We start from the raw sequence: 13,521 nt of genomic DNA, 5'->3' as shown, positions 1-13,521 counted from the left end.
TAAGTTTAGTTGAAGTTAGGCTGATCAGGATTTTATTTGCAGAGATGGAAAAAAATTTGAATCAAAAAACCTGAAACTCCCATTCTGAAGCAATTCCATTCTTGAGCATCAAGTCTTGACAATTTCACTCTTCGTATCTTCATATATTGTAACACTTACAAGGCTGTCAGATACCAGTGTTAGATCAAACCAATCTGGTTTTCAACTTTGTCAGAGCCCACTGTTAGATATGCAAAAGTTAATGGTGTTGCTACATGTTGACACATATAATCACAGATTTTAGATTCACACCAAAGCTCTGCACAGCCAAGAAACTTTATCTTCACTACCATGAACAGACCACCTTTCTCCATCATGCATACAAACACATCAGAAGAGCACAGCAATGGTAGTCTAAGAAAAAGTACCTATACCATAGTTAAGGCAAAAAAGGAGAAAATGCACCAGGATCAGTCTGTATCAAAGCCGTCTATTATTTCAGAGAAAATAAAAATCAGATTGAAGACAGCACACTTCTCTTACATAGACTAATTCATTACTACTACTTTTTTTGTGTATCAGAACATACCCACACCATTCAGTGCATTCATATGCAATACTAAATCTACCTTTCAGAAAAAGGAAGGCCAAAGATATTCTACTTTGTCATAGACATCACCTTTACTGTTTTTCCAAGCATGACAACTTAAGTAAAAAAAGTCAGAGCACAAAACATTTTGAAGTTTCAGCTACCACCATTTGTGTTCTTTTGTGATAGTAGTTTGCACATTTTTTTCTGAAAACCCTCCTCCTGAAACTTAAATACGCTTTTTCAAAACGTTTTACAGGAGAAAGAGCAAGTTGGGAGTAATTTCAATTCTGCCTAGAATCCCAAAAGTTACAGCTACATCTGGCAAGTTTCACATCTTCAATTTAATCACTCCAAACTAGAAGTTCTAGTTAATGCCAATTAATTGTTCACTCAAGCCCTGCAGGGAAAAAAATATATGCTCATGAACAGTTTATAATGCTGTCTTTGGAAACAAATGTATTAAAGCAGCTAAAGAGTTTCCCATGCATCTGGTTTATTGGCTACCAGACAGATGAGGGCTAAAGTTGCTTTGACTTTCTGGGGATCTTCTGAGAGGACAAAGTAACTGCAGAGGCAAGGTATGTGCATGCACCAACTGTTCTAGCTGCAAGTCAAACACCTCAGTGTTAAACAGCAGTCTACAGAAACATTCTCTTCCAGTAAGGGGATACTCTAAATACTGCTGCTTGCCAGAAATGGATTAAAGAATTGCTGTAGTTATGGATGCACCCAAAACAAAGCTGTTTTCAGGTAGGGGAATAGAAAGAGCAATTTAACAGTGCACATGAAAAGCTTGCATCTTTCACTGACTTATTCACTTCACAATCACTGACAAGACTGATGTACATATTTCTGCACCTGCAACTGTAAAAGCAGATAAAATATTTAATATGTAATTTACAATGTATTTTATCAGCTCGGCATACAGATGAACAGAATATATCAAAGTAGTTGAGTTATAGGCTTGTGGAGGCCCTGCAAAAATATTAATTCAGATATCTGCTAATTTAAAAAAAAATCAATTTGCATTTTAGAAGTGATACAATTCCATCTACCACAAAATACAAAGAGCTGCAAAAACATATACCATTCCAACAACAATGTATATAAGTTATTAAATAATGATCTGATTTAAAAGAATATAAATGAAGCCTTTAAGTAGGTCTTTTCTACATGCATATTATTCCTCATTAAAGAAAAATATGTAAAAAGGCCATTGGTAATTGCTTTGTTAACCACTGTAGAAAACGCCAATTCTCTGGTCACAGACGCCACTAGTTTAGCACTTAAGGTCTCTGCAGTGTTACATGTGATTATTTTTAAATACTGTTAATTCTATTACTCCATTGGTAAAGAATGTGTGACTTGGAATATGGCAGTCTTCATTTTGAGAGGGCAGTGATGCACAGTTTTATAATTATCCAGAAGAACAGCACCCTCCACTGCTCTGTACTTGTGGCTCATCATCAATGATCTGTACACCTCGCCTTGCTATTCCTGACTGACTGGAGCCATTGCCTCTTGCTCTTTCATCCACCTGAGCAGTTTCTATCATTCCTGTAAAGAAAGAAGTGTATTAGACGACATTGCACTACATTTTTACATTAAGACTCTGCAACCTTAATCTACCTGAACTATATGCACAGAGACAAAAAGTTCAGCAAGAAGGGTTCTCCTATTTGTTATGCAGAACTAAATACTCAGGTATCACATGGCATAGCTGCAAGAACATATTAAATATTTTTTCTAAAGCACCCAACATACAGCAGCTCCTAGTAACTAAGGGAAACTATAGAGATCCTCAGATGCTCCTGGAGTTAGTGACCTCAAAAGCTAGATTTACCCACCCATATCATTAACACTATTAAAAAGACCCAACCAAACAAATAAACTCCACCCTCCCAAAAAACCCCCCCCCAAAATACCCCAACCAATTACCTCTTCAGAAACGCAGGAGACCTTTTCCTTAAAGTCCTTCATCACAGAAATACAACTAATAGGATAATTTGCTTATGTTGCATTTTCATCCCACATATCATGATCTTTGATACCATTTGTTTAGATTTCTGTGTAAAATTTGCATCATTAAAGCTTTGAGTTTATGACTTGTAACTGACATTACTTGAGAAGATTTTTGAAAGAGGTTGAAACGGGATTTGAAGCAAGCAGTGGTGAGACCAGTAACATGAAGTCTGATTTGGTTTACTACTTATGTGTGGTAAGTGGAATAGCAGTCAGTGCTCCAGCAAATAACCAAGACATCTTTGGAGTACAGCATGAATTTACAGTATTGTAAGCCCCCATACATCAAGCTTCCAGAGCTGTTACAGAAGACCGGTGGCTTGAAGTAGACTGAAATGAAGTTCTAAGTAGTACTTTACACTAAAACTTTTCTGTATGGCCTGAAAAGTATTTCTGAAGCCTGAACTATTGCATAAATGAGCTCCTTACCAATAAATGGCATAATACTTACTTTTGCAAAGGTCAAGAAACAGTTCTTCAATTCCTTTGTTCTGTTTAGCTGACGTATGATAATGTTTTGCTCCAACAGATTCAGCATACCTGTGGAAATGCAGATATAGAGCACTGTAGTAAAAGGACTCAATCTTTCTAAGCCACTTTACATGAAAGAATAAGATGATCACAAAAGGTTTTATTCTGACTTCAGTTGGCCTACACATGCTTATTTAATACAAAAAAAGGAGCTACGTGTTTAAAACTGCCAGGACTGATGCAACACACTAGATGAAATTAAGAAAATTTCATGTCTAGAAATGGATTTAAACTGCAAATGTTAACTTTAATCACAAACAACTCTCAAGCTACAGTTTGGTCAGTCAGGACACCCTGTGACTCAGCTACTAACAGAACACTCAACAATTGGCAGGCATAAGCCAGCAGTGCCTAGCTGGCTGCTGTGTTAACAGCATCACGAGTTTATTACTCCAGCATAATTCTGCAATGACTGTTTCTATTAGTAATAAGTGTGACTTACATTTCTGCTTCTTGCACTGAAACATGTCTCTCTTTTTCCAAGTCTATTTTGTTACCTGTTGAAAACAAGTTAATCTTTTAAGTCTTTGTACTTTAAAATCACCCAAAAAAGAAAGCCGACATGTAATCATGGTACTCCATTTTCTCAAGCTGTCCCAGTAAAGACCAACTCTTACACAGGTCACACTTTCAAGGACAATATGATTTGAGAATCTCATTTCACACAAGCATTTACAGGCAATGAAGTGCTACTTCTGTATAGAGATCAGGACAGCTAAATGCCTCCATATAAAGCACCAAATTCAGCCTTTTTGTCCTTTTTTTTGTGATTTATTAGTACCTTACCTGCAGAGGTAATTGTTGTAGAATGTCCACTCATCTAACCTCATGAAAGTGTTTTAGTAATTAGATCAGATTTAAATCTAAACTGAGCATTTCTGTTGCATTCTGTTTGCATTGAAATATCCAAGCTTTAAGACTCACTTCAACCTGCAAGCACTTAATTATCAAAACAGACAAGCACCTAGTCTACGCTACCAAAGAAGGCCATGAGTTACAGTACTTGAAAAAAGGATAATATACATTTTTTGTTGAACTACTGTCTGCAGGTGTCTGTACCATGCACTTCTGATAATTAAACAGCTTATTTTTTTCAATAAAACTCGTTATTTTCCTCAATGTGATCTACTGAAATTCTAGCTCCAGTTTAATTTTAAATATCTAACATAAGCTTTACCCCTTCACATGTACAAGCTGTCAAAGCAGCATTTGGACTACGCTATTAATCAAAAAGATACATTTTCAATTAAGTCATGTTGAAGAAGACTTACCTACTATACATAAACAGATTTCATTTCCCAACATTTTTCTTAATTCCTTAACCCAGTTTTTTACCTGCAAAAAGAACAGAGCTGAGTTTGTTTTCACTTGATATACTATAAACTTAGGCAATGTGGAACCATCCCATTTCCTTCATTAACCGTCTACTCTAAACTTAAAGGAAAAATGTTTAGAGCAAGATAGATGGAAAAATATTCTTTAGATAGTTACACAACGCCCTTGTTCAGCAGGTTTTATTTCATAGGCGAAATTAAGAGCAAGTAACTTAGATAAAATGGTTCAATTACTCCAGAAATATAACCCACCACACTCAATATAGCAAGTTCACTGCAAGGGCCACTTTGGGTCAGACATGAGATCTATCATCAACAGGCACTTACTAACAGACCACAAATAGCATTTTAAAGGTAGAGGCACCTGAACTGAGTTTTTCAGGTTAGATTATAACATGTTTATTTCATGAGAGAACAGATGGGACAAGCATGTCAAGTCAGCTGATGGTAAGGTATCTTACCAAATCTGTTCTCATGCTTTGAAAGTTGTATGATAACTGCATTGACTTAGGAACTGCTATTTTAAGGGAATAATTGCGAAGAGAAGAAATCACTTCAAGAACCTAAAAATAAACTATGCTACATGACACAGTAGTACTTCTGCAGTAACTTCTGTAAATCCACCTTCCTTCTTTTCTTCTGCACATTTAAATGTTTTGGTATCACTGGTTTTACTGTGTAGGGCTCAGCATGAAAAGGCACAAGTTGAAGCAGTATCCACAAGTCATCACCATTCTGCAGGTGGCAGCAAGTGTTTAACTGCTAACACAAGTGCTTTAGTTGCCCTACACCAGACTTTTTAAATTAAGCTGTTGTGGATCTGTATGCACCCTTACATCTATTTCTATCACTGCTAACCCAAGCCTTGCCCATACAACCACAATTTCTTACTTCTCTCTACACAGAAGTCCAACTGGCTTTGCCAAAAGCTAATCAGAGAAACTTGCTTAGAAAAGAGTGTCACTAATTTTCAGCTGAAACATCCTATAGAGTGGGAGCATAGATTGACACAGTAGAAAAAAACCTCACCTTATCAAATTAATCAACTAACACAACCATAAAATAACTAGCCATCAAATTACACATTTTGATGAGGATTTGAAGAACAAATAACTTATCACAGAGAAGGTAATGCCTCCACTATCATGTATTGCTATTTCAGAGTTCTCAGATCCATAAAAGGTCACATCACTTAGTATCTTTTAGTATTTTGGTTTAAACAACAAAAATCAGTATGGCATACCATGACAACAGTCCAGGTTTATGTTTATAGCCTGTCACAGGTAACTCACACAGCTGCATCACAGTTTATTCTGTGTTGGAAGGGACCCACAAGGATCATGAAGTGCAGTTCTTAAATGAATGGTCCATACAGGGATCAAACACACAACTTTGGCCTTATCAGCACTGTGCTCTAAGAAACTGAACTACTTCTCTGGTGTTCTTTGAATAACTTAATAGCAGGGAAGTCAGTCTTCAAAAGAATACTAATAAGCTGTATACTTCCATTACATGATCTACAAATATTATATATATTGCTGAAAACAAGACTTCTGTTTACACATGACATATTATCTCTCAACCAGTTTAGAGTTTAGATTTAAAAGCTGCCCAGTACCTTCTGAAAAGAGTCTTCATCTGTTATATCATACACTAGAATGGCGCCGTTGGAGTCCCTGTAGTAGATAGGCCCCAATGCATGAAACCTTTCTTGGCCAGCTGTATCCTGCATTTAAAATACACTTGTTAGCACTTAAGACAAAGCAAACAATACTTCAAGGAAATCCAAATACTTGGGAAAGTTTAATAAGTGCCTAACACTAGTGATACAGCAAAGTTAAATAATTTTTTTTTCCAGGAAAACATTCTAATTAGCTAAGGAGGAAAAAAACAGAAATGTAAACATACCCATATTGCAAGATTTACTCTTTTCCCACCAATATTTAGCTTCTTCGTAAGAAAAGATGCCTGGAAAGCAAAACAGATTAGAGTTAGGTTTTACATACCAAACACACTATTTGATTTCAAATTGATTTATTAATAAAGCATCAGAATCAATAAAACACATATTTCCAGATCGAAAGACTCTAAGCAAGAAGGCTAAGTCAATACTAAGCCAGTTAGTCATTTCACTACAGTTTGCCAGCAGCTTATTTAAATAAATTTGGGTTAAGCCAATCATTTACTACATCTTTTTGCTGTTATTTTGAATGATTTGGGAAGGATGAGTTGTGCGGAAAGAGTCTGAACTCAATACTGAGTGAATCAGTCTAAGCTGAACTCAAAGCATTTCACAAGAGCTTGGGAAGGAACCTGTCTAACAGGATTTTTAGTCCGCAGGAATTAGGCAAAGTAGTTCACTATTAGTAAGCTACAAGAACCATAAATTATTATTTTCATTTATCACTAAATATCTTGGAACATTAGTATTTCACAAGTTTCCTTGTTTATAACTTTTCTTTTTTTTTTTTTTTTTTTTTTTTGCTGAGGTGAGCCCACAACTCACCCTCATCTGTTTTTTGGTTCTGTGTTTCTGTTCATTTGAGCTGAAAAGCCTCTGAATAAGCATACAAGCTGCTTTAGAATTCCACTACTTTAACTTCTGGAAATGTTTAACAGGACCAGAGCACATTGCAAGGTTAATCTAACTGCAGTAACTTGAGTAGGTCTGGTTTCCTCCAAACTTGTATGATTCACATTTTCAGACACCACCTCTATTACCAAGTCTGTAATTTGACAGCTAGAAAGGGAATATAATTTAATACAAGTTTAAGGGACCAGAAGAGGGTCTCAAGGTGTTAATGCATTGGGAACCTGCTCCCCCATTCTAAAGACTAGCAGTAACATGTCATATCAAACAATTCAGTTACCAAGGGCTAACTTTTGTCTTCTGCCTTAAATTATAGTCAGTTTTCCTTCCAATTTTATCTCAGTTTGTACTTGGGTTCAAACAAGTACTCAGTGGTACTTTATGATACATTCATCACAGATTATTTTAGGCTGGATTGCAGCAGCCCAAGAGGAGCTCTCCGTAGGAGCACTGACCAGCCATAGAACCAAGAGTCACATATGTGCAACGTGTCATGGGCCAGAGGAGCTGCTTGAACCAACTTGCTGCTTAACTACAAAAGCAACCACAATGCACACAGAAGACCACAACAGTTCAATGTACACCAGCCGGAACTGCTGTCAAAGTGCCTTTCTGAAGTGCTGCCTGTACTACAGTTAAAGTCATTCAACACTCAGCTGCTAGAGCAGCTCCTGCACTTCAGCTACTTCCCTGGCATCTGTATGACACAAGATGACGTGATTAAAAAAATCCTCTTCATCTTTAAGTTGTATCTTCCCCCACACTATTCCATAAAGTCTGATAAAAAGAACAGAGAGAGAGAACAGACCAGAAGAAAAACAGATACTTTCCAAGAGCAGATAGCAAAGAACTCATCACTACAACCCTTGTGTTCAACATAACTAAAGCATTAACACTACACTACCCCCTCAGTCTACAGTGAAGGAACTCACTGTAGTGTCAAAAGCCTGGAAAATCTTCCAGATAGCACATTAAATGGATTTGACCCTCTAGCCAACCTGTAAAAAACAGCTTAACAGAAGAGCAGCAAATCTTCAACATCAGAAAACTTCTCATTCTTTAATTAAAAACTCTAGAGAAAGTAGTTGATGGCTTTCCAACGGCTGTCCCTGACAATTAACTCATCAGTAGTCTTCATCACTTGTTGTATTACACCAGTTTAAAAGCCAAAAGCGTGGAGGCAATTTCAGAAGTTTTAATTCACCAACTCTTGGGCCAGAAGGAGAGAAGCTATTGTTAGACAAAATGAAGAAAGCTTACCTGACAATATATTTACTGTTCTGCTGTGCTACAGTGCTCAATATTCTACTGCAAATCTCAAAGGAAAAGCTCTTCTGAGCAATGTTTGCTTTTGTCATAGCACCAACAATCCAAACCTGCTTAGCTGATGTGAATTCCACGCAAGTATTTGAGAAACACTTTCTGAGCAGAAAAATCTTTCACAGAAGGGGGATTTATATTTAAAAACACAGAGAACTCAGCATCCATAAAGTCATATCATTGTAGCTTTAGACAATCACCCAGTTAATAGCGCATCTCCTACCTGACAAACCAAAAACTAAAGTAGGTTTATCTACACAGGCAAGTTTTGCTTCAGTATAACCTGTCATTCAGGTACTACAGCTTTTGATAGGAATACTGTCTTTTATCACTCAGATATAGGTTTTCATTTTTTATACACCCCAGCACTAAAAGACTCCTACATGCAAGTAAGGCTTTTTAGTGTCACAATACTATGCCACAGATTTAATGCTACATTCTTATTTTTGTTCACATACTTGAAGAATACAGTTAAGAGGCTCTGCTCATTAATTAGCAGGCATGGGTAAGTTTGGTGCATTTACCATCAATAAAACATATTTCACATCCACAGTGGCAAACATGCCCAAGACAAATCAACTAATATATTTTAACCTCTCAACACACACATACTCCTCCCCAACCATTCTGAGGTTAGTGAGGGATAAAAACAATCAACCAAGTGAATAGCAGGACTAGGCAGTTTTTAGGAATTTGGGGAAACCCAACACATAAGAAAGCCTTAACTTCTGTTTTGGAGTAGTTTAGAGAAAAACTCGGTTGCTGAGATTTTAAAGTTTGTTAAGTTTCAAAGTGAAAGCCTTTGACTACCTACAAGGCATTAGGTAAGTATGCATAGAAAGTTTCAACATTTTCTCTAATCTCCCAAAAAGTTTCTAAATTGAGTACTACAAGCCTGAGTTGTGACTTGATTTACAATCAGTAGCTCTTTTCCACATTATTTTAATTACTATGATAGCTCATTTTTGCTAGGACTTTCAAAAACTCACAGGACTATGGTTAATTCAAAGATAAGTAATCTCAAACAACACTTTGAAGCTTCTAATTTTCATATTTTGACTCCACTGTCTTATGACTGGTTTGAAGAATACTTAGGCACTTGGAAAAGAATAACGCAATTATAAGAGCTAAAATCCCAATCTTTTGATGTGGCTGCAGGAAATATTTTCTTTATTCTAGAAGTTTAGTTTTATATGCCCACCAGGCCCTGCTAGGAGCTGATAAAGGGGCTTGAGTAGAACACAAGGAAGACACAGCTGGAAGAGAGTCTCCTGAAAGTCACTGAACAAAAGCAGGTGTGTGACACCTGCCCTTGAGTGCTTCATGTTCAACAGAAGCAGGTCAGGCATACAATCAGTGCATATAGCACTGAACTTCCTTACACTGCCTTCCATCACCCCCAGCTATCTTAATAACCAAGACAGCTTTTCCAGGTTATGCCAAGTCCATCAAAGGAATCAGGAACTCTACAATTACAACCACATCAGCAGCTCTCCTGGATTGGATATTCCACAATCCTCCATACATTTAAGAGAGCAATATTCAGAAGTTGTATTTATCTTGGGTAATTAAATAATTAAAAGTATTTTCCCAATTAAAAACCCCAATACTTTGACAGTGGGTTTATTATTGGAGTAACTCCAGCACAGTTCACTTGATATCAATTTATATTTTATAATTATTGTATCAAGATGAGGGCACTTATTTAAATACTTCAAACAATGGGAACCAATTCTAACTGCCCTGCCAGGTCTGCCAACAGGTTATGAATTATATTAATGGTGTGCAAAGCCGCCTACTTTACCTGCATCAGCTTCTCCAAAATGTTCTAACTAGATGCCTTCTTCTGTGAATCAGTAGCTGCCTTAAATTCAACATGCAGGTCATCAATATCAAGTCCATGACTTGATCCTAACACAACTACAGCAACACATCCCAGCAGCCTCCTAAATCAGAGGAGGTTGCCCTGCACTCTGGTTAGCACTGAGAGAAGGGCAGTGGGGATGGAGGAGAAGCTGCTCCCTTTTAGTCCAAGTCTTCTGTTACTAGCATCAAAGAAACTTACCTATTTGGGCCTACAAAGAATAAATTTACAGTAGAATAACATCATTAAATGAAGTTTCCAGAAGGCTACAGTCTCACCACTCTTTTTGTTGCATGCTGGAATAAAGCACTTTGCAATACTTTCTTTTTTTTAAGTTAGAGAATATTGTGGATGGAGAGCCTCTTGTCTCAATATCTAGTGATCTTTTCAGATGATTCATCATTGTCACTCCTTCGCTGGACCAGGAGCAAAGTATTTATCTAATTTTGGCTTTATTGGAACAAAAGGAATTTGGTGCAATACTTTGAACTGCTGCCATGAAACAAAGCAACCTTATCAGATTAGGCCTTTTATCTTAAAAAAAAAACAAAGGGTGCTTTGCAAACATGTTACTTCATTGCTTAATCAGATACCCTAGTTTCTCTTCGTCCTATTTTTAAATTATCTTTCAATTTAATAGTGGAAGAACTCACTTCATTTTTTTATAGAACTGCAAGATGTAGAGAAATAAAAATAATAAAGGTAATATTTTACAAGTGCACATGATGCAGAGTAAGACTCAACAGCAATTAACATTGTATTTTACAAACAGAAAAATGCATATGTGGCCAAGGAGGCTCAGAACAACTCAATAAACAATGTGCAGTCAGTTAAAAGAGAGGTAGCAACCACAAACCTGGTTACAGTGGAGAAACAAAAACTCAGTAGGAAGTGCGAGCACATGCTTCCACTCCTCAACACACCCTTCTCCAGACAGTCAAAACCAAAAGCTCTGGAGCTACACTATCTACAGACATTTTCCTATCAGCATTTTGGAGCAATTTAAAACCGTGTTTTATGATATTTGTGACCCAAGCCTGTATTCCAACCCACTTTTTGCCTATAATTTTAGGTCTTCCACTACAGATTTAAAAAACAAAAAAACCCAAACAACAAACATAAGATTCATTACATAACAATCTACTTGGACCAACTCTTAAAAGGTGGGACATGAGAATTCAGCTACACATGATCATTCTGATGCACTTTAACTGATTGTTTGCTCAATGCTACACTTCTACTGCACCTCTGACACCTACAAGCTACCAGGCACCTCTGTGGCATACTGAGTACCAACTCCCTCTGTGGCATGACAGCTACAACTTGCTTCCTAAATACCCTGCCTAGTAAGCCTACCAATAGATTAGCCCAAAAGCTAGATATGAACACAAAACAACACAGTCTAAAACATATTCTTTTTACCTCTTCACAGCAAAAATGGAGCTGCATTATCTGTTTATGAAGCATTTCCTGCGTTGCTTCTAATGCATCTATAATGCTGCTTTGGTTTTAACGGAAAGTTTCACTATTAATTACTTCTGTGATACATGAGTCAAGAAATCTCTCCTAAACACATGGGAATGGCACATAGCTACCTTAAAACTCTTTTCTTTTTAATATCACCTACTATTTCTTCTGCACTTCAAGAAACCCAAAATTAGTTCAAAACCCACTACTGATGCACCAAGTGGCAGAGTTTCTTTATTTTAAAAAAAATATTAAGAGTAGCATGCATTAAATCCACACTTCCACCTATGCAAGATGACATCCTGAAAGACTTGACACACCACGAACCTCAAAACATGCTTTCTGAGACCGTGCACAGTACAAGCAGTTTATTCTGTACCATGGCATACACACCATCCACCACTAACTAGCAGGCCATGAAAAAACCCATTACTTTCAAGCAGGCACCCTGTCACATTTCATTACCAGAACATCACTTTGTAGTTCTTTATAACAGCAGACTACTGAGAATCCAGCCACAATTCAGGGAGCTGTCGTGACAAGCAGTTAAGCTTTAAGAATCTTTCCTATTATTAAATCATAAGCCTTAATCTCATAAACCATTTTGTGAACGCTGTTCTCCTTAAACAGAAGCGTTTAGATAGTGCTAGTGTTAGGATTTGAGAACACGAGGAAGACTGTGATTAACAGAAACGCAGCACGTATGAAACACTTAGTCATCAGTCCACTAACAATGGTTACAATAACATTACTTTTGCATCATACTTTCCAAGATTCAGACGAAGACATTCACATACATAACTGGAAAAAACGGAGCAGTTAGTATGTAGAAACGAGGCCTAAACATTGAAAGCTTAGATCTGAGGCGTGAAAAGAACGAGAAAAGTGGCATCCAGCAAACTCGGGAGGGGACAGCCACCATTAGCGAGAGGGAAGGTGGCTGCGGCTGCCACTGAGCCGCCAACAAGGCCCTGCCAGCGAAGCGAGGGGCTGCGCAAGGTGAGGGGAGAACAGCGGGGCCCCCCACGCCACCGCCGCCCCGCCCGGCCCGCACCTGCAGGGTGGTGATGTGCTTATCGTTGAACTTGTTCTCGCAGTAGCGCAGCACCAGCGAGGTTTTCCCCACGCAGCCCTCCCCGAGCAGCACCACCTTGAAGGAGAAGCTGCGGCCCCCGGCCGCCGCGCCGGCCCCCGCCGCCATCCGCGCCCCGCCGCCGAGCCGCGCCTCACATGCACGGGCCGCGCCGCGGCGCCGCCGCCGCCCGCCGGGACGGGGACTCGCGAGGGGAACTGGCGGGGATGGGGAGGCACCGGCGACACCGCGGAGACCGAGGCTGGAGAGGGACACGGCAGCCGGACCTGCCTCGCGCCAGCCGCCCCGCTACCCCTAATGGCGGCTTCTTCCTCCTACGTCACGCACCGCCCGGTCACGCGCAGCCCCCGCCGCCAATGGGAGGGGGGGACGCGGCGGCGGCGGGAGGCCCCGCCCCCTCCGCGGCTGCTGGGCGGGGCGAGGGCGGGGCCGGCGCAGCGGGCGGGGCCGCAGGGCGGGGATCCCGCGCGAGCCCTGCCGTCCCTACGGATTTGTCCCGTAAGGCCCGCGCTGAGGTTTCCTCCGGCGGCGCCGGCACGGATTGTGTATGATTTTCGTTCCTGTGAACTAAGCAGCGCTTGTCTCTAAATGTTTGCAAAATAAAAGTCCGTAATAAAGTACTTTAAAACAGGCGTGTGGGAGCAGGTGAAGGAAAAAGAAAAACGTTCTTCGGTCGAGTTCCTTGACTGCAGGGTTCCAGTAGAGTTTCATACACAAGGATTGGATAAC

General features: G+C 39.2%; 1 protein-coding gene across 1 annotated transcript; it reads right to left on the bottom strand.

Moving 5' to 3' along the window:
- On the bottom strand, positions 1–13,101 carry RAB21 (RAB21, member RAS oncogene family). The gene is made up of 7 exons (XM_066183255.1): positions 12,754–13,101; positions 6,367–6,426; positions 6,077–6,184; positions 4,396–4,459; positions 3,567–3,621; positions 3,045–3,133; positions 1–2,128 (listed from the first exon to the last, which is right to left on the bottom strand). Exons 1-7 carry the CDS (start codon positions 12,898–12,900, stop codon positions 1,989–1,991), a joined length of 663 nt encoding a protein of 220 aa, XP_066039352.1. The 5' UTR covers positions 12,901–13,101; the 3' UTR covers positions 1–1,988.
- Between the last annotated feature and the right edge of the window lie 420 nt (positions 13,102–13,521).

Source organism: Chamaea fasciata, unplaced genomic scaffold (assembly GCF_029207755.1).
Source record: "Chamaea fasciata isolate MVZ Bird 193981 ecotype frontalis unplaced genomic scaffold, bChaFas1.0.hap1 SCAF_5, whole genome shotgun sequence".
In the NCBI taxonomy this organism is placed as follows: Eukaryota; Metazoa; Chordata; class Aves; order Passeriformes; family Sylviidae; genus Chamaea; species Chamaea fasciata.
The sequence above is the reverse complement of the archived record's forward strand: the minus strand, read 5'-3'. Positions and strand labels throughout refer to the sequence as shown.

Bases quoted from the DNA above. Each gene is read 5' to 3' on its own strand.
- RAB21 (XM_066183255.1), bottom strand. From the start codon at position 12,900: ATGGCGGCGGGGGCCGGCGCGGCGGCCGGGGGCCGCAGCTTCTCCTTC. The intron at 4,460-6,076 runs GTACTGGGCAGC...TTCTTTTTGCAG, and splicing joins ATGAAGACTCTTTTCAGAAG to GTAAAAAACTGGGTTAAGGA. The intron at 2,129-3,044 runs GTAAGTATTATG...CTTTCTTTACAG, and splicing joins GTTTCTTGACCTTTGCAAAA to GAATGATAGAAACTGCTCAG.